Source organism: Protopterus annectens, chromosome 3.part1 (genome assembly GCF_019279795.1).
Source record: "Protopterus annectens isolate FY-2018-M chromosome 3.part1, PAN1.0, whole genome shotgun sequence".
Lineage (NCBI taxonomy): Eukaryota > Metazoa > Chordata > Ceratodontiformes > Protopteridae > Protopterus > Protopterus annectens.
Genome location: NC_056732.1, coordinates 626,739,512 through 626,759,237, shown reverse-complemented (window position 1 = coordinate 626,759,237; position 19,726 = coordinate 626,739,512). Strand labels below are relative to the sequence as shown.

At 38.2% G+C, this 19,726-nt stretch overlaps 1 protein-coding gene across 2 annotated transcripts in view; it reads right to left on the bottom strand.

The window, feature by feature from the left end:
* The window catches only part of LOC122798226 (glyoxylate/hydroxypyruvate reductase B-like), a 250,870-nt gene that overhangs the window by 63,126 nt on the left and 168,018 nt on the right, over positions 1 to 19,726 (bottom strand). For both annotated transcript variants that reach the window (XM_044066998.1, XM_044066999.1), the window contains exon 4: positions 1,463 to 1,641. In XM_044066998.1, the coding sequence (XP_043922933.1) occupies positions 1,463 to 1,641 (179 nt within the window). The remainder of the gene's footprint in view (positions 1 to 1,462; positions 1,642 to 19,726) is intronic.

The following is a 19,726-nucleotide window of genomic DNA, read 5'->3' as shown; positions in this document are numbered from 1 at the left end:
TGACACATACGCTTTCCACTTACTTTATATCCTACTTAGTTTTACTCTTGAGAACTATTGGTATATTTTATGGAGAATATACTACTGGAATACCATTTGGACTTATTTGACAATAATATTCTTCTGGCAAGCTTGTCAAGATTGCAAATAAATCAGCATTGTCATGCAAAGTATCTTTACTATGGTTGTGTATAGTAGTCATAATGGTATCATGATTGTGTGACTGTTTCTGTGCACATCTACTCAATGGTTATGCATTTCACCATGCCTAACTTCTCACAAGACAAATGATCCAAAATATTGTATAATTGACATTCCAGCTGTAGTGCTTCTATTTGAAAGACTATCTTATAACTTTTATTTTTGTATTTACATATCAGTACATTATAGCTGTTTACATGGTGTTCAGAATAGATGACTAATGTATACACAGCTTTATTTTCAGTGCATTTTAGCCCCAGTAATTTAAAATAATTTTCTGCAAACATTACATAATACTCCTCAGCCTAATTTAAATGCTAAACTTTGTTTATTAATCCTGAGCATCTCTTGATATTACAACTGAGTATCCAGTTGTACGTCCTTCTTACTTCCTGTTTTTATTGAGTCATCTATTTCTATATTATGTGTACCAATCAACAAATTGTTTTCAGGAGTTGAATCAGTAATATACAATTTCTTTAGAACAGTTTTATTTTTTTTCTTTTACTTATCTTTGTAAAATGATTATTTTTATTGCAGCTTTTACAAAACTCATTAAATGTTGAATGCTTGTTTTCCTCATGGTTACAACCATGCCAAGTATATGAAGCATGATATTCACCTTCACCACATCTGATGTGCCTTTTACTGTCTTACTCACTATTATTATTAACATTGTGCAATTTTACTTTAGGTTGCTTTTTTATTTGACTCACAGTCTATCCTGCACACTTCTTTTAACCATATTCTTGTAGTTTTACTCATTATCATCTTTTGATAAGGTAGAGTCTGTTTTTTGAAAAGCCAACTTTTGCCTGATCATTTTGTACACCACAAACTGCTCTGAGTTTAATCAACAAATCAAGCAATTCACCAAACTCACAATCTTTGGACTGATTATTTAGCTTAATAATATAAACATCCATAGTGTCCACTGAGTTTTAGTCTGTTTTAAAGTACAAGCCTGAAATAAATGGTAGAGATGTACATTTTTACTACAACTAAATGAAAAACATTCATCCACACAAATGTATGTTAGCAGATGGTGACATGTGAACAAAGATCACCACTGAATGGTGAATGGAAAGCTATTTTACTTACATACCATTTCCCTTGTAATCTCTATGAATTTGAATATACTCAATAAATATGCTACACTGCACTTTATTGCCATACATTACTTCAATTAAATCATAGTAGCAATGAGAAATTATCATTTTATTAGCTCTGAGAAGCTGCTTACAAAAAAGAAACTTCATACCTCTGCTGATGTTGATAAGGGTTGCTGTGGACTTCATTTTTTCCAGCTCCCTTTTTCCAATCAGATTTGTAGTATCAGGAGTAAGATTCACAACTAACATTACAAAATCAGACTGCTGAAGCAAATCTTCAAGCTTCCCACAGTAAGTTGCTCCGACTTCCTTCTCATCTTTCTCAACTCTACAGAATAATAACAGAAAGTCAGTTAATATATCATCCCAAGGTCAGAACTGCAGCATAACATCATTTGGCATGGGAATCCTGAACCTGGAAATAACAGGATGGAGAGTGCTTCTTGTGCTGGGGGAACGTCATATTTTGCTTTATGGATAGAGTGAGTTGAACATTGCTGGGATGCAACATTAAATATCTGTTCTCTGGTATACCAGTAAAGCATCACATCTTCTGATGATTGCATAAAAACAGTTGTAAAAAAATAGCTTATGGCATTCATTAGCTTTCCTACTTTACACACACACACACACACACACACACACACACACACACACACACACACACACACACACACAAGCACACATGCACACACACGCACACACATGGTAACTGTGGCTGTGAAAGACAGTCATTCCTAATGTAGACTCATCTTGACTGGCTATTAAAGGCAGAACATGTACAAATCAATACAAATCCATAAAAAATAGTATTTCGGTAAACACACAACTTCCTAGAGTGACAAGTAATTATCACACCAACAAGTCACATTTCTATCACCTGTTCCTGTATTTTATAGAATGGCAAGCACTCTATACAAAATCATAGTTTACTAAATGAGAAAGGGAATTATAATGAACCCATAGGCAAAGATAATACAATTTTCAATCTTCCCAACTTAGAACCTTATGTAAAGTAAAGAAAACAGAAATTAATCAATAGTAGATATGAATAAGTAATGAACTGTTTAGATGACTACTTTGATAAAAGAAAGAAGGAAAATAAAAGTGTGACTCCTAGTACAAGCCCATGCCTCGAGGTATTATTAATTTATTCACTTATCTGTTTAGTCAAATTCAGTAGTGCAAGGTAGCTAGAGACTATAAAAACATACACACACAATCACACACATGCACACACTCACATATACACACACACAGCATTCATACTGATATGGTGTTTGTAGGACTTCGAATTTATTTACACAGAAATGAGGCTTATGGATACCAGGAAACATCTTACATACTGTTAAACACAGCAGTGCATTCAATTTTTTATGTAGGTGTTTCATCAGGAAAAGCACCACTGTGCTGTATTGTTTGAAAAACAAATTTACTTCTTCCCAGACATAAGTACATGGTTTAAACATTTAAATATACATAAGCAATCATGATCCTCAATTATTTAATCATTTTCAATACCACTTTATTCTAATCAGCTTTGCAATGGACTGTATATGACCCTGCAACTGCTTCTGTGTAAACATGACACAATATGGGAAATATATGCAAATTTTAAAACTTGCATTTTTTCTTTGAAATGTATTAGATATGTAAAACAAAATGGAGAAAAGTTTGTGAACAGGCTGCGCAGGGCATGCAATTACATTGCTGAAGAGACATGTTTGACAGGGATAAGGAGAATCATGCACATATTCATTTAACTTGTTAACAAAGCTTTTTAAAAAATGTATTGTCTGGAGGTAAATGAACAAGGAAATGTACGGTGAGCTCTGACAACTTATTGAAATTAAACTGATTTGAAAGAACTATTCTGTTTATCTCAGTAATCTACTGGTCTGAAGATGTTAGATGGATGATGCTAAGAGTTATTAATGTACAATTTTGTACCTACCATAAATGTAGATGTTCGAGTGCACATACTGCTGCAGTCATTACACTTGGGTTATCCTGCCGTCAGGTGGGCCCTCGGTCGGCCGAATTCCAAAGTCTTGGTCCGGCGTCAGTTTTCGTCGCTTCTTCCCTGATGTCAGAGCGGCAGGGGTATAAAAGAGGCAGCTGATGCCATTTTCTTCAGTTTTTCTTGCCCCAGATGTCAGGTGCCCCCAAATAGGCAGGCAATACATGATGTTATGCAAACTTACATAAGTAGATAAACCCAATCAGTAGTTGTAAGCAAATACACCATATAAGAGTACCCCAAGTTGGATGTATGCTAGAGGTGTTTGTCATAAGCCCTGTCCTGAGAGGGGATGGAGGGAGGGAAACCTGGACTGCAGCAGTATGTGCACTCGAACATCTACATTTATGGTAGGTACAAAACTGTACTATGTTCATCGTGCCATACTGCTGCAGTCATTATACTTGGGTGAATCCCAAAGCTATGGAAGGGTGGCTGGTATTAGGCTGAATGAGGAGGGGCTAGAATGCCCTACAGGACTGCGGTGGCAAAGCCCGCTCTAGATTTAGAGTATAGTGGCAGGTGGTAGTGCTTGGTAAAAGTGTGCACTGAACTCCAAGTAGCTGCTTCCAAAATGTCCTTGGTTGGGACCCCCCTGAGATATGCTGCTGAGGTAGCTGTTGCCCTGGTGGAGTGTGATCTGATGTATCCTGGCACTGTTTTCCCATGAAATGAATAGCAAAAGCGGATGCAGTGGGCTATCCATTTTGAAATAGTCTGTTTGGAAATAGCCTTTCCTTGAACACCAGCAGCATAAGACACAAAAAGTTGTTCAGATTTTCTGAATGACTTTGTCCTGTCCATATAGTATCGAAGTTGTCTGTGAATGTCCAAGGAGTGAAGTAGTCTCTCCCCTTTATTCTGGGGGTTTGGATAAAAGGTAGGTAAATGGATAGCCTGATTCAAAGCCACACTGGATACTATCTTTGGCATGAAGATAGGGTTGGTACGTAAAGAGACTCTGTCCTGATGGAAAATGAGGAAAGGTTGCACTGCCATAAGGGCCTGTAGCTCCGAAACCCTGTGTGCTGAGGTAATAGCCAAAAGCAGAGCTGTTTTCCATGACAAGTATTGCAGTTCTGCTGAGGAGGCAGGTTCGAAAGGAGGTAATGTCAATTTTTCCAGTATGAAGTTAAGGTCCCAAGCTGGAGCTGGTGGATGTCGTGGGGGCCTTATATTTTTTGCCCCTCTGAGGAACTGTCTTAGTGAAGGATGTGAGAATAAGGGAGGATCCGTATTGTATTGTGCTGAAATAGCTGAGGCATGGATTTTGATGGATGAGAAGGAAAGGCCACTGTTTAACATGTCAGCTAGGTACTGTAGAATCTGAGGTATATTTAATATCCAAGGATTTAGGCCTTTTGCTTGGTTTCATGCACAAAATCGCTTCCATTTGCCTGAGTAAGTTTTTCCTGGTGCTGGGTCTCCTGGCCTCCAAGATGACATTCTGGACCTCCTTTGAGAGGAGTGTAGATTGATAAGTTAAGGTATTTTCCATGCAGCTAGATTTAGTGTCCTGAGCTGACTGTGGAGGATCTTGTAATTTTGCTGAGACAACAGAAGTGGGAACTGAGGTAGGATCCAAGGTGGTGAATGAGATAGGCTCTTTAGGAGTGGGTACCAGTGCTGACGAGGCCAGTCCAGAGCAATGAGAATCATTTGTGGCCTCTCTGCTCTGACTTTTAGTAAACGTTTTGTCAGTAGAGTTAGAGGTGGGAAGGCATAGGTTGTCAATGTTGTCCAACTGAAAGATAGAGCGTCCACTTTCCAGGCCTGTGGATGATAGTTCCTTGTGCAGAATTTTTTCAGCTGGTAATTGCTGTGGGAGGCAAATAGATCTATGTCTGGCTGTCCCCATTTTCATGCTATCATTGAGAATACTTGAGGGTGTAACTCCCACTCGTGAGGATCTGTCATATTTCTGCTTAATTTGTCTGCCAGAATGTTTTCCTTTCCTGGCAGGAATTGCGCTTGTAGTTGTACTTGTAAGGCCAATGCTGTGTTCCACAGGGTCATTGCCTGTCTGCACAGGGGGTAGGAATGTGTGCCTCCCTGTTTATTTATGTACCACATAACTGTGGTGTTGTCTGTTCTTATTAATAGTTGACCTGGATGCAATAGGTCCTTGAAGGCTGTAAGAGTATTTTGTACTGCTCGCATCTCCTTTTAGTTGATGTGAAGGTGCATGTGTTTTTGAAACCATCTTCCTTGAATGCACTGACCTGCCATGTGTGCTCCCCAGGCGTAGTCTGAAGCATCTGTTGTGATGGTTTGATTTGCTTGAGGTATGCAGAAAGGGAGACCCGTGTTTCTTTGGCATGCTTGAGCCCACCACAAAAATTCCTTTTGAAGGCATGGAATGACTGGTATAATTGTTTCCAGGCTGTGTTTGTGTTGAGACCATAAGTTTTTTAGGTACCATTGTAGTTTCCTCATATGCAGCTTTGCAAATGGTATTAGTAGAATGCAGGATGCCATGAACCCCAAAGCCTGCAGGATTTTCCTTGCAGTAAGCTGGGTTAAAGTTGTCATTTTTCTGAAGTATTGAGACAGTTGCTTTTGCTTGTCTGGCGTGAGATAAACCATCTGGGCCATTGTATTTAAGCTGGCACCCAGGAATATTATCTGTTGTGAGGGTATCAGTTTTGATTTCTTTTTGTTTACTGTGTACCCTAGGCAATTTAACATTTTTATTACAAACGCCAAATGCTGTAGTAGAATGTCCTTGCTGTCCACTTGGATCAGGCAGTCGTCCAGATATGGGTAGATTTGTATTCCTCATTGTCTGCAAAATGCAATTACTGATGCCAGGCATTTCGTAAATACTCTGGGTGCAGTAGATAAGCCAAAGGGCAATGCAGAGAATTGATAATGCGTTGTACCTGCAAGAAATCTGAGGTATCTTCTGCAATCTTGTCTGATAGGGACATGCAGGTATGCCTCCTTGAGGTCCAATGTTACCAGCCAAGACTCCTTGCCCAACATGGGAAGAAGCTGCTGTAATGTGAGCATCTTGAATTTTGGTACCTCTAAGTACGTGTTCAGGATAGATAGGTCTAAGATGGGTCTCCAGTCTTTGTCCTTCCTTGGTACCAGAAATAGTTTTGAATAAAAACCTTGACCTTGTTCTTTTGTAGGTACCTTTTGAATTGCTTTCATATCCATGAGAGCGGAAATTTGTTTTTGTCCCTCTGCCCATTGATTTTGTGGCAGGGTTGGCATGCCTTTCATTTTTGGAAGGGTATGAAAGTGGAATCTGTAGCCTCTGTTTATGATGTCCAGAATCCATTTATCCTGTGTAATAATGTGCCAATTGTCTGAAAATAAGGCCAGTTTTCCGCCCAAAGGTGCTGCCATTGAATGTTTGTTTGGCAAGCGTGGGGGGAAGTCATTGAGCTTGCTTCCTGAATGGTTGAGGCCTTTCTTCTCCACATCTTGGAGTTGTTGTTTGCCATTGTCTAGGTCTGTAAGAACCTTGTGGTTGTCTTCTGCCCCTGGGGCATCTGTACCTACCCCTTTGGGGTCTGTCAGTGGTTGGAAAGGGCCAGTTTTTTGATGGCCAGTTTCTGCTGAAGCGAGGAGATTGTACCTGCAAGAAATCTTTAACTGTTTGCATAGATTTTGCCTTTTCTTCCATTTTCTTTAAAACCTCCTCTGCTTTAACACCAAATAATACATCCTTTTGCAATGGTGCATCCAATAACTTTGCTTTTATATGGTCTGGTAAGGTTTGCTCTTTTAGCCAAGCATGTCTACGTATCACAGAGCCGGTGACAGCTGCTCTACATGAGGCCTCCAATGAATCGAAACCACACTGTAAAGTATGTTTTCCCACTTGTTCTGCTCCATGCAATAAATTCTGCATCTCTTTTAAATCTGGTTGATCTGTTTGTGTCATCTTAAGTTTCAATTGGGAGATCAAAAACTGCTGGTATTTTAGCATGTGAAATTGGCAGTTTAATGCCCTCATGGCTAAATTGGCAGAAGTATACACCTTCTTCCCCCATCTTTCTAATGCTCTGGAATCTCTTTCAGAAGGCAAAGGATTTTTTGCAGTAGAGGCCTTAATCCCCTTAGGACCCTGTGAAATGGTTTCTGGGTCAGCAGCAGGGCTTTTATACAAAAACTGATGGGAATCACGGACCCGGTAGTATCTGTCTGGTTTAACTGGGGCAGGAGGCAAGGAGTCTGGATTCAGACTGGCTTCTGCAAAAACATCATCCAAAATATCTAAAACTGGAGGAATAGCAAGGGGCCTATGCTGAGGAAGAAGGAGAAACTCCCGGAGCCTTTTCTTAGAATTTGAGTAATCCTGTCCTTCCCAGTGGAAGTGTTCCCTCAAGGTATGCAAGGTTTCCCCGAAAGAATAGTCCTCTGGGGGGGAAACTGAGGGAATTGATTCCTCTGCATCAGAGTCTTCATAGGGAGAATAGGAGTAATCCTGGTCCTCAGAAAAACCTGAGGTAATGGAAGCTTGATCTGAGGAAGGGTAGTCTTCCTCCAACCTGGGTCTTTTTTCTAAGGGGGGGCTGAGAACCCCTGATAAGAGTAATTAAATCCTCAGCCATCTTGAGCATTTGCTTTTTAGGCATGGGTTGCTGAGAGGGGGTCTGAGGACCCTGTTTCCTAATTTTCATAGGGGCTTTAGATTTTGAGTAAGATTTAATGGTAATAGAAGTAGGCTTGAAAACGCCTTCAGAAACTGAAGGCCTAGCTAAATTTTCTGGTTCCCCGCCAAGAGTGGCGTCGGTGTCTAGAGAGGTAATCGGCTCCGGAGGGCCTGCAACTTCAGATTGAGATGTCCCCGGTAAAATAGATTCAGCGGTAGTCAGGGGCTGCGAAGGCGCCTCACTGAGAACCGGAGATCCGGCGGCAGGCCTAAGCGTGGTCTCGGTATCCGTTTTGGGCCTCGGATGCCTATCTTTATCTTTGCGTTTTTTCATTAAGCCTGGTGTCGGAAAATCCGACGACATACTGTAGTTAAATTTTTTGCCAAAGTAATGAAGGGTGAACTCCACCCAACGTTTTATAGTGCGTTTATTGAACCTAGCACAAAAGCGGCAGCCCGAGATGTCGTGGTCTGGGCCTAGGCAAGGAATACAGTATGAGTGAAAATCCTTATGCGGTATTTGCTTCCCACAAGAAATGCAATTATTAACTTTGTCTGACATCAGTCTGAGGCAAGAAAAGTTTCCCCAATGGGGTACTTAGCTTTAGAGAAGACTTTGGCTGAAATCCTTTTCGGAAATCTCACGAGACGGCCGACCGGCACTTGTGAACTGCTTCTGCTTCTGGCACCGCACGGCAAGAAAGACTGAAGAAAATGGTGTCGGCTGCCTCTTTTATACCCCTGCCACTCTGACGTCAGGGAAGAAGCGACGACAACCGACGCCGGACCAAGACTTTGGAATTCGGCCGACCGAGGGCCCGCCTGACGGCAGGATAACCCAAGTGTAATGACTGCAGCAGTATGGCACGATGAACATCTGAAAGTTCTCAATCGATTAAATTCACAAAACTCTATTACTTGAGTGTAGCTAAGCAAAGCAGGAAAGAGCAGCAGGAAAAAAAAAATTTGCTATATTTTGGGGAGAAGATATTGGCTGATGAAAGCACATGATCAATAGAAGTCTGCATATGCATCAAATAAAAAAGTACAGCCAGACCACAACATCGGTAGCTGCATTGTCAGTTTTATCAGCACATGGTCAATATATATTGATGTAGTCATATTTTGTTTACTGAGGTAGTGCAGCCTGAACCACAGTGAAAGACATAGTTTAATTGCAACTATGTCTGCCATCCTTCCCAGCAACTAGAATGCAATAGAGCAGAACACATCATTTGAATGTAAGTTTATATTTTAGCTGATCGCCCCTACTTAATGAGGGCTGACGGTTGTAAACTGGTGCATGACTGTGACAGTATGCAGATACCAGAACTATGTAGTATTTTATTAACTTCAGTTATTACCTGGTCAAAGTAGATGCATACACAGGTAGAGAGGTGGAGCCCCTTCAGAAGCTCGAGTCTTTAGTAAGTCAAACTGCATATGGTCAAGACTACATGATCGACTTTCTAAAAACTCAAAGCTTTTGAATGGAGATTACAGTACAGTGAGGACTGGGGAATGTACTCTTTTTCCCACTCTAGTGCAGTCTCAGATTTGGTATATATAATATGTGGGGGGTGTGGGGGGCCCCCCTGCAAAGATGCAAAAAGAATGTAGATTTCTGTTGTTTTCTGAGGTTTGAGTTTTTGGAAAGTCGATCATATGGTCTCAACCATATGAAGTTCAACTTTCTGAAGACTCAAGCTTCTGAATGGGATCTGCAGGGACAAAGTCAAGGCTTGAACGCATCAACAATCATTGCTCATACCAGACAGTAGCAGTGTTCTACAGTAGCTATACTTTGTTATTAGTTTGTCAGTATCACCACCAGCCCCTGCTACACAATGTTCCAATCTGGATCTATAATACCTGGAACCTCCTACTGGTTATAGTCATGCTTCTCTATGTATGATCTATGTACACTTTCTTACATTTTGATCAAGGTAGAAGTAGTCCACCAGCTGTTGCAGAGGATTGAGGCTGTGAATGAGCCACTTCCTGTAATCCAAAGTTTGAGTCACTCAGCATGTAATTAACTACTGTGTGATTGTTACTGTCTGTATCAACTCTCCAAAGCCAAAGATGTTTGTGCACATATAAAGAACTTCCTATCATTTAGGTGAATGTGGAAAGCTGTGATATGCTTTTAGAACAGCAGAGCAGTCAAACAGCTGTTACAAGATCTCCCGCACTATTGGCATGTTCAGACAATGGCTTCTTGCTCTAGTGTATTTTATTTAGTGGTAAGTAGCGTCATGTAGAAAAGTAGTGGAGTCCTATATATCACCAAATAGTGACACATCTTAGACAACCCTCGAAGTCTCAACTGGGATCATTTTCTCCTGGGGATTCTGGATCTAACAGACTATTTCTTTAGATACTATTGCTATTGCTTTGATCCTGTTTTATTAAGCAAATTTAGGTAGTAGTAATAGATATAGTACAGCACATCTTTAGCCAGATGTTAGTAGTGAAATGGCTTGATTGTTGGTATTTTCTTATTTGCCAGTTATCTGTTTGAAGCACTTTATTATATATTACCCCTGGGCAAAACTATACAGTTTCCGGACATTGAATTTTTCAGTCTATATTACTGTATGTTTTAGTAAATATGTTTTCATTTGTAAAAGCTTTTTGCCGATTATTTATTTATTTGTATAAGGGTACTGCTATACATTGAATTAGAAGGAATGTAGGCATCTGCTTATGAGAAAGAGAAAGACTACTCAGCTAAAATTACCATCAGTGTTTAAATATAATTTTGTTTATGTTTTTAATAGCCTAAACTTGAATGTGAAAACACAATTCTGTCTCAGGACAGTAACTTTCACAAGACAGCAGAATTTTTTATCACTGGAAGGAATAATTTCTCCAATAAATTATTTTTGCGTGTGTGTGTGTGTGTGTGTGTGTGTGTGTGTGTGTGTGTGTGTGTGTGTGTGTGTGTGTGTGTGTGTGTGTGTGTGTGTGAGTGTGTGTGTGTGTGCAATTATTTATTCAGTAATTATTGCTAGTCTAGCATTGTAAGGACAATTACAGTAGGGGAAGGACAAGGGTAACTTTTAGTTTACTTCTTGTTTTTCATATTAAGTGGGGCAATAGCACATACTGGAGGAACACAGCACCATTGCCTAACAAGGATCACTGGTAGCTAGAATCTAAGAATAAGTCAGGAAACAACAGTGAACTCAACTGCAGTCCATCACAGGAAAGATTTTTGCTCACATATACTCTGAATACAGACCTAGGAGTTGTCTTAACCAGACAATTCAATTACATTCATGTCTTTAAAGTAAGTGATTAGAAGCCATAGAACTCAACAAAAATACATGCAGACACTGCAAAGACATGCATCCTCTCCACAGAAATCACTCCATCTGGGAAAAACAAGAGCAGTGTATCAGCAATGTGACATTTTTTTTTTTAATTATACAGCCAATTTTCATTAAAAAAAGAAGCAAGGTCTGCTGCAACTGTAATGATTAAAATCATATAGGAAAAAAAACACAGTACTGTTTAGCCCCATCAGTTACTCTGTGCCAGCAGTTGCTGCTGAAATAAATAAGGCAGAAGACTGATCTCAGTGGACAGTTTACAGACTCAGCCCGAGGTATCATACCAACAGTGCAATCCTTGGTGAAAACGTTGAGAGAAATATATACGTAACATGTTTGTGACAATGAGTATACTGTTTACATAAAATAGTTCCTTTGCAAGAATATTTGAAGCTATTTACAGAGTAGAGATTGAACACAACAGAAAAGGCCTGGTGTATTATGACAGATTGAGACATAGTCAGGGGATGAGAAGCATTTGAAAGGAATGCTTGGAGGGAGAACAGAGAAGGAGTCATGCAGGTAGATATGTTGTGTCGCTAGTGGTAAGGAGTGAAGGTGATGGGTGCATACAGGGTCTTGATGTCATGCCACGCAGCTATGTAGACAGTGAGGTACAACATGATACGTTAAGTGATAGTGCTGATGTGCAGGCATTTTCATTTTTCTTGCTTAAATAGATAGTTTTTAAGTTGGTTTCAGAAGGTTTGGAAAGAAAGCATGTTTTTATTTATTCATGTATATCTACCTAGGTTTGTGGTGTGAGGTAAAGCATGATTGGTGCATTTCAGATAAGTGCAAAGCTTTTAGTTGGGTTGTGAAGGTGAAGAATGATCTTAGATTATATGAGGGAAAAAAAATCTTCCAGATAGTTCCATGTGACTGGAACAGGGTTGCTACCATGACTACTGTAACTACCTAGCCCCTCCCTCCCTCATCCATCAGCTCTTCCATTCAATAGAAAAAAATGCCATTCCTTCTACTGGTGCACCAACCAGGTGGCCCAATGCATGGCATGTCCCCCTTCCTGCCTCAGCTATTCAGGTCACGTTTCTGTGCCCTGCCCCCATTCCTTCTTCCTCTCCACACATCCATGTATTAAAAAATGCTTTTAAACTGTGGCACACTGCTTGCTACAAATGTAGCAAACAGTTGCTACAGTTCAGACAGCACAAGGATTTGCAGCTAACCTGCCATATTAAGCTCATCATTACTTGGCATTATATGCTCTCAACTGGTTACAACCCCACATCAAGTAGCTCATACACAATTTCTTCTAACCCATAAAATACTATATAACTCATCCGTCTGCCCTTCTATCTTCTCAGTACTTCCTAACTATCTCTCAAATCACCCTCTGCTCTCTGGACAAAAACCTGCATGCAATTTATAAACCAAAAAAAGTATGTGACAAAGTCTATACTCACCCTGTTTAGCCAAACTATAGAACTTTATCCCAGATTCACTCAGAATTATATGTAGCCTCTGTGTATTTAAGTCCTCTCTCAAATAATTTCTCACTAACTCATGGCTGTGCCAATGCTCCTCATCAGTATAATCTACATCAAGTACTTCTTATTCATATTAACCGCTCATCATACTATATATCTGTACCTTTCAATATCTGCCGTCTCTCCATTCCATACTTCTCAACTGTACAGATTTTCATTGAATGTCCAGATTTTTGCCTCATATTTTTGGTCTGTTTTTCATAAAATCATATTTTTCTGGTAAAGTAGTGACAAATCATTAAAGAATGAAAAGTTAGAAAAGAATGACAGACACTGAGTTTCAGACTTCATACTCTTCAGAAAATGTTAATGCAAAACCTGTTATTCTATCAGTTTTCTAAGTTTGTAAGAGCAATATTTAAAAATTGTCCCTATTTTTGGTCCTTTGTCCCACTTTTATTTATGACTTTGTCCAGATTATGCTCCATTCCTAGGGAAGACTTATATATTTTTTTTATTTCCTAGCATAACAGACTTTACTTCTAATACTTCCATATATACTGACTGTCATATTTAATTGTCATTTTTATTTTAAATTATAACACCACTGGTGTATCCTCATGCTTTACTGTATCCTATGTATTCCACTGTCAAACTGTATGTATACATGCTTTTTTTTAATTACATCTATATTACTGTTTTATTTGATGTCATCTAACACTCTGGAGCTTTTCCCTGGACCCCTGCTGAAAATGGGTATTTATTACCCATTGTCTTTTCCATTAAACAAATGCCAATAAATAATAAATATAAATAACTCTGAAAAGTTTCAGGTTCATGCTGGTAGTGGGAAAAGTTCATACTGAGTGGGAAGTTTCCTAAAGCTGATTAGGATTAAAAAAATGCCCCATATATAGGATTCATGTTATTATATAAAGAAAATTCCAGCTTGATTGGGACTTCTGTTTGGTGTAACCCTGAGGTAAAGGTTTTTGGAGGGAAGCTGCATTCTTTAAACCCATTCATGTAGAAAGCCTTTCCCACATACCACCTTATCTAAACATAACCGACTCAAGATTTCTACCAATGTGAGGTAAAGGGTGACGTAAATCCGTATTGATCAGACTTTCACTAAAATTGTTTTAAGTTACATTTCAATTTTCAGTAAAACAGCATGCTCCTTGTATTATACATACGCACACTCATATGCATGCAAGCATAACAGACACATACGTACACAAGCATAGATACCAGATACATATGGAACTGTCATACTGATGAAGTTGTTAAATTCTAAGCAGACTAAGAAGCATCTGCATCATGTTACAAAAGTGAAGAAAAAAAATCATGTAGGCCAAATCCTTATATGTAAGTACAACATCCAATTTGTATAATGGACAGAGCTAAAAATGTGCATTAATATAATCCTGTCTGTTACCCCTCATATGTTGCAGTAGTTTGCGATTTCCTGTCTGTGCAATACAAAGAGGATCTGTTAGCCAATGACAAAGGGACACTTTGTGTAGCACTGCTATCAGAATCTGCTGAGTGAAAAATGATAATGAAAAGTTTCCTGAGATTCATAAAGGTTACCACTAAGTGTACACTTCCTGTATTCAAAAACATCCCTACCACATTGCTTGTGCTGTCTATTCACTCAGAAAGGTTACACAAAGTGTACACTTAAGAAGCGTGGTCCACGTACATCAGTTGTGAAGTAAACATCATGCAGAAACAATATGAAATGTGCTTCTTATCCCTGCACCAGCCTACTGAAACATGATGATCCTCTGAAGGAAAGGGCTATATTTAACAGCTGATAATGAAAGCAGACATATGGGTTCTAATTCCAGATCCCATCCTTTGAATCCTACAAAGCCTTTTACCATGTGCAATAACGTGTTGTAGGAAATTGTGTTAAATCTCTGTGAAAATCTATGTAGGCAATATCCAAAGAACCCCCCAGTACCTTCTACTTTAAACACCCTCTCAAGCAAAGAGACTAGTTTTGGTTGACGTGATTGTCATTGTCCATTAAGAATCCATGACACATTGGGCTTTGTGATACTCTGGTCATCTTGCTCAAATGAGTACATCAGTTTTCTTGTCAATGAGTATCTAGAAGCCTCCTCACTGTGAATGGACTCATACAGCCCTGCAGTTGGATTAATGTTCACATGTCACTGTGTTGTGTCGCTTTCCTCTTTCATGATTAGTAAGCATAAATGCCTAAATATTTGTACATTATTTCTATGCATTGTTTACACCACCCTCGTTCTCTCAACCTTCTCTCTCTTACTTTTCTGACTCCTCCCTTTGTTTTCATTTCCACAGTACTGTCTATATAACAAATGTTATTACCTTTCCTAACAAAATTGGTATTCAAATTCTTAGTTTTACTTTTTGCTGCACTTAATATTGTCCAAGATTCCTGCTATTTCATTTGATCGTGCTGTTCTCCTTGATCCCCACTGCATGTGCTTTTACGTTTCTAAATTGTTGTCTTTTTTGTTAAACCTTCACCGTTGAGTCTTTTGAGAACTTAGCGATCTTTTCAAACATTTGTTTATTTATTATTTTATTTATACTTTGTTGACCAGGTTAGTCCCACAAGGTAAGCCACCTGGGGAGGCCTGAGGTGATATTTACACTACTAGGAAAAATCTGACAAGAGCATAAGGAACTTCCCTTTCTCTTTCCAATAGATGTCATGGGATATTTTACATCTATCTCTGCAACCATCAACTTTTAACGGATGGGATCTCAGGTTAGTTTCTCATTCAAAGGAAGAAACACTCAGAAGTGTAGCAACCGTGTTATGTTGCACTGCAGTGTCAACAGTCCATCTCTGTGGTGTGGGTGTAGAGCCCATAGCCTGCTCAGCCAAAGGCAAGTGGACTACTTGTTGTACCACTGACAATGCTATGTACTTTAAACAAAATACAAAAGTCTGTCTTCATGAAGGCAATTTTTGTTTTCTCACGTTTCCCCATAACTACCTCTTGAGCATCTAATAATACCTCAGAATTGCCATTTACCTTTCCTGAAATTCAGTTCTTTTACTTTGGCATGAAAAGGCAGCAACCATATTAATCAGGGAAATAATCAGAATAGAAATCCAAAATGGTGCTGTTGCCGATGATGTCTGTGCAAGAAATAGAAATGAAATCAAAATTTTAAAAATCCAGAGCAGCAGGCCACAGATGTAACACAAAGAAATGGAAATAGGATTAACTGAAGTTTATTTTATTAAAACACATCAACTTCTATGCCAAAATACATTGCCTTTCAGGATGTAGCTGCTCTCCCTTTCCACACAGAACAATACATGTTTCCAGAACATGCTCTTTAGTTGTTAAAAAAAAAACTTCGAAATGCTAGACTTAAGAAAAAAATGTCAGCTTGGCAATCTCAACAACCAGTTAATAAAATATACTAAAATACAGCCATCAAGATTCACCTAAGCTTTCCAAAGTATAAATTCTAGTAAAGCCTTCAAAAAAGGTACAACACATACAAAGGAAACATATCCTTACTCTCAGCACCCTATGCTTCATTTTAAACAGTGAGAGACAAAACACAGTTATGTTTGGTTGAAAATATTTAATTGATTTGAAAATGATTTTGTCAAAAGTCCTGATTAATTTGTACCGCTTTACAGTGTTCTTACATCCCTGCGACATTTTTAGAGGAGACTATCCCAAAAATCTTCCAGGTTTGGGGATATTCCCCCAAACCACCCTCCTTATTTAATATAACCAAATTGAGGGTTGCACCATCTCTTTTAAAGAGAGCAGACACAATTAAATGGTAATAAAAAAACAAACAAAATAGTTTTGTTATTTTTTTACAAAATGAAATGTTTGCCTTTGCTTACAGCTATATATTTAACTTTGAATAAATGCAGCAAATATTTTAACTCAAAGTAGAAATCTGACTTTTGTTCTAGACATGTACTTATTTCTTCACTCTGAAAAAATTCATATACCCATATTTAATGGAATGACTTATCAGACTGTCATTGTGAAGTGCATGTAAGTATCTGTGTATAAATGGCTATTTCACAGGTCACTCTCTGGAAGGTCATAGTAAAAATATCCGAGAGAATCTTGCATGGATTGTGGTGTCCATGCTGCAGCCAGCACTGCCATTCCCTTTTCAAGACTTTACATGTATCTCAATGACTCAGTGCCGAAATCGTCTGACCCATATTGCTATGGTCAGTATAAAGATTCTTGGAGATGACATGACATATTTCCAGTGACAGTGCAAGTCAATTTGCTACAGAAATATTAATAATTTTTCATTACTTTTTATTCAATTATAATTCACTGAAAATACGTTCAGAACATGCATTTCATTTCCCAATTTGAAGATAAATCATATAGTGTTACATCTTACAGAAGCGGAATATAATCCCTGCTCATTCTAATCAACATATAGGTCTGTGAGAGGATTTTGGAAATACAGTGTTATAGCTCTGAAACAGTTTGGAACATTATTATATTTTTTCTGAATGATATATCTCAACATCTTTTTTTAATTTTATTTTCATTAACTACCTAAAAAATTCCATCTTGGCTGATCCCACTTTAACCAGAGGACTGATGAAAATTTTAATCATAATTACAACAACATCTATCATAATTATTCATAGTTTCATTGATATATATTAGGCAATAACTTTGCAAATCATTAAAGCCTAGGCAATACAACATAACAATGTACAGCTACAATAATATACGGTAGTATGACAAACAGGTAAGAACATAACAATGTACAGCTACAATAATATACGGTAGTATGACAAACAGGTAAGAACATAATGTACAGCTACAATAATATACGGTAGCATGACAAACAGGTAAGAACATAATGTACAGCTACAATAATATACAGTAGTATGACAAACAGGTAAGAACATAACAACGTACAGCTACAATAATATACAGTAGTATGACAAACAGGTAAGAACATAATTTACAGCTACAATAATATACAGTAGTATGACAAACAGGTAAGAACATAATGTACAGCTACAATAATATACGGTAGTATGACAAACAGGTAAGAACATAACAATGTATAGCTACAATAATATACGGTAGTATGACAAACAGGTAAGAACATAATGTACAGCTACAATAATATACAGTAGTATGACATATGACAGACAGGTAAGAACATAACAATGTACAGCTACAATAATATACGGTAGTATGACAAACAGGTAAGAACATAATGTACAGCTACAATAATATACGGTAGCATGACAAACAGGTAAGAACATAATGTACAGCTACAATAATATACAGTAGTATGACAAACAGGTAAGAACATAATGTACAGCTACAATAATATACGGTAGTATGACAAACAGGTAAGAACATAACAATGTACAGCTACAATAATATACGGTAGTATGACAAACAGGTAAGAACATAATGTACAGCTACAATAATATACGGTAGCATGACAAACAGGTAAGAACATAATGTACAGCTACAATAATATACAGTAGTATGACAAACAGGTAAGAACATAACAATGTACAGCTACAATAATATATGGTAGTATGACAAACAGGTAAGAACATAATGTACAGCTACAATAATATATGGTAGTATGACAAACAGGTAAGAACATAATGTACAGCTACAATAATATACGGTAGTATGACAAACAGGTAAGAACATAACAATGTACAGCTACAATAATATACAGTAGTATGACAAACAGGTAAGAACATAACAATGTACAGCTACAATAATATACAGTAGTAAGACGCTGTCCGGTTCGATTCTCAGCTAGAGCGTCTTCTGTGTAGAGTCATGCGTGAATGGGCGTACCTTCGTTGAAGGTTGTGCGTCAGGCCTGGCAAGCCGGTATGTAAAAATCAACTGCCAATCATTAGCGGACTGGAGTTCCACTGTGGCGACCCTTAACCGGGAAAAGCCGAAAGACACAAACAAAGTATGACAAACAGGTAAGAACATAAGAATGTACAGCTACAATAATATACAGTAGCATGACAAACAGGTAAGAACATAATAATGTACAGCTACAATAATATACGGTAGTATGACAAACAGGTAAGAACATTATGTACAGCTACAATAATATACGGTAGTATGACAAACAGGTAAGAACATAATGTATAGCTACAATAATATACGGTAGTATGACAAACAGGTAAGAACATAATGTACAGCTACAATAATATACGGTAGTATGACAAACAGGTAAGAACATAATGTACAGCTACAATAATATACGGTAGTATGACAAACAGGTAAGAACATAACAATGAACAATGTACAGCTACAATAATATACGGTAGTATGACAAACAGGTAAGAACATAATGTACAGCTACAATAATATACGGTAGTGGCTTACCTGGCAGAGTGTCAATCCTGTACAAGTTTTTATGTGGGTAAGACCAACTGCATGTTTAAGGTCAGGATTCTACAGCACCTCTCTTCGATCAGGAATGGGGATACACGCAATGCATTGTTCAGACATCTGGAAGCCCACCCTATGCATAGTTTTAAATTTAGGGTGATAGTGAATGTGAGGCTGAGCAAAAGAGGGGGTGATATTAAACAGCTGACTGAACTAGCTGAATCCAAATGGATCATTGAATTCATGGCACATAGGAATCCTGGGCTTAATGAAGTCATTCCTATGAAACCCGCCCTTAAAAATAGGCGGGTTTTTTATTGATTTCCATTGATTTTATTGGTTAGTCAGTATTTTAAAATGTTTGGTTTATGTGAGATGCTTTATCTGATGAAGGGCAGAGGCCCGAAAGCGCTCATCCTTTGTGTGTTTGATAAATAAACAGAAGGTGTTTGACTCCAGCAGTGTTCAGTCTTTTGTGACTTTTGGACAATAATATACGGTAGTATGACAAACAGGTAAGAACATAACAATGTACAGCTACAATAATATATGGTAATATGACAAACAGGTAAGAACATAATGTACAGCTAC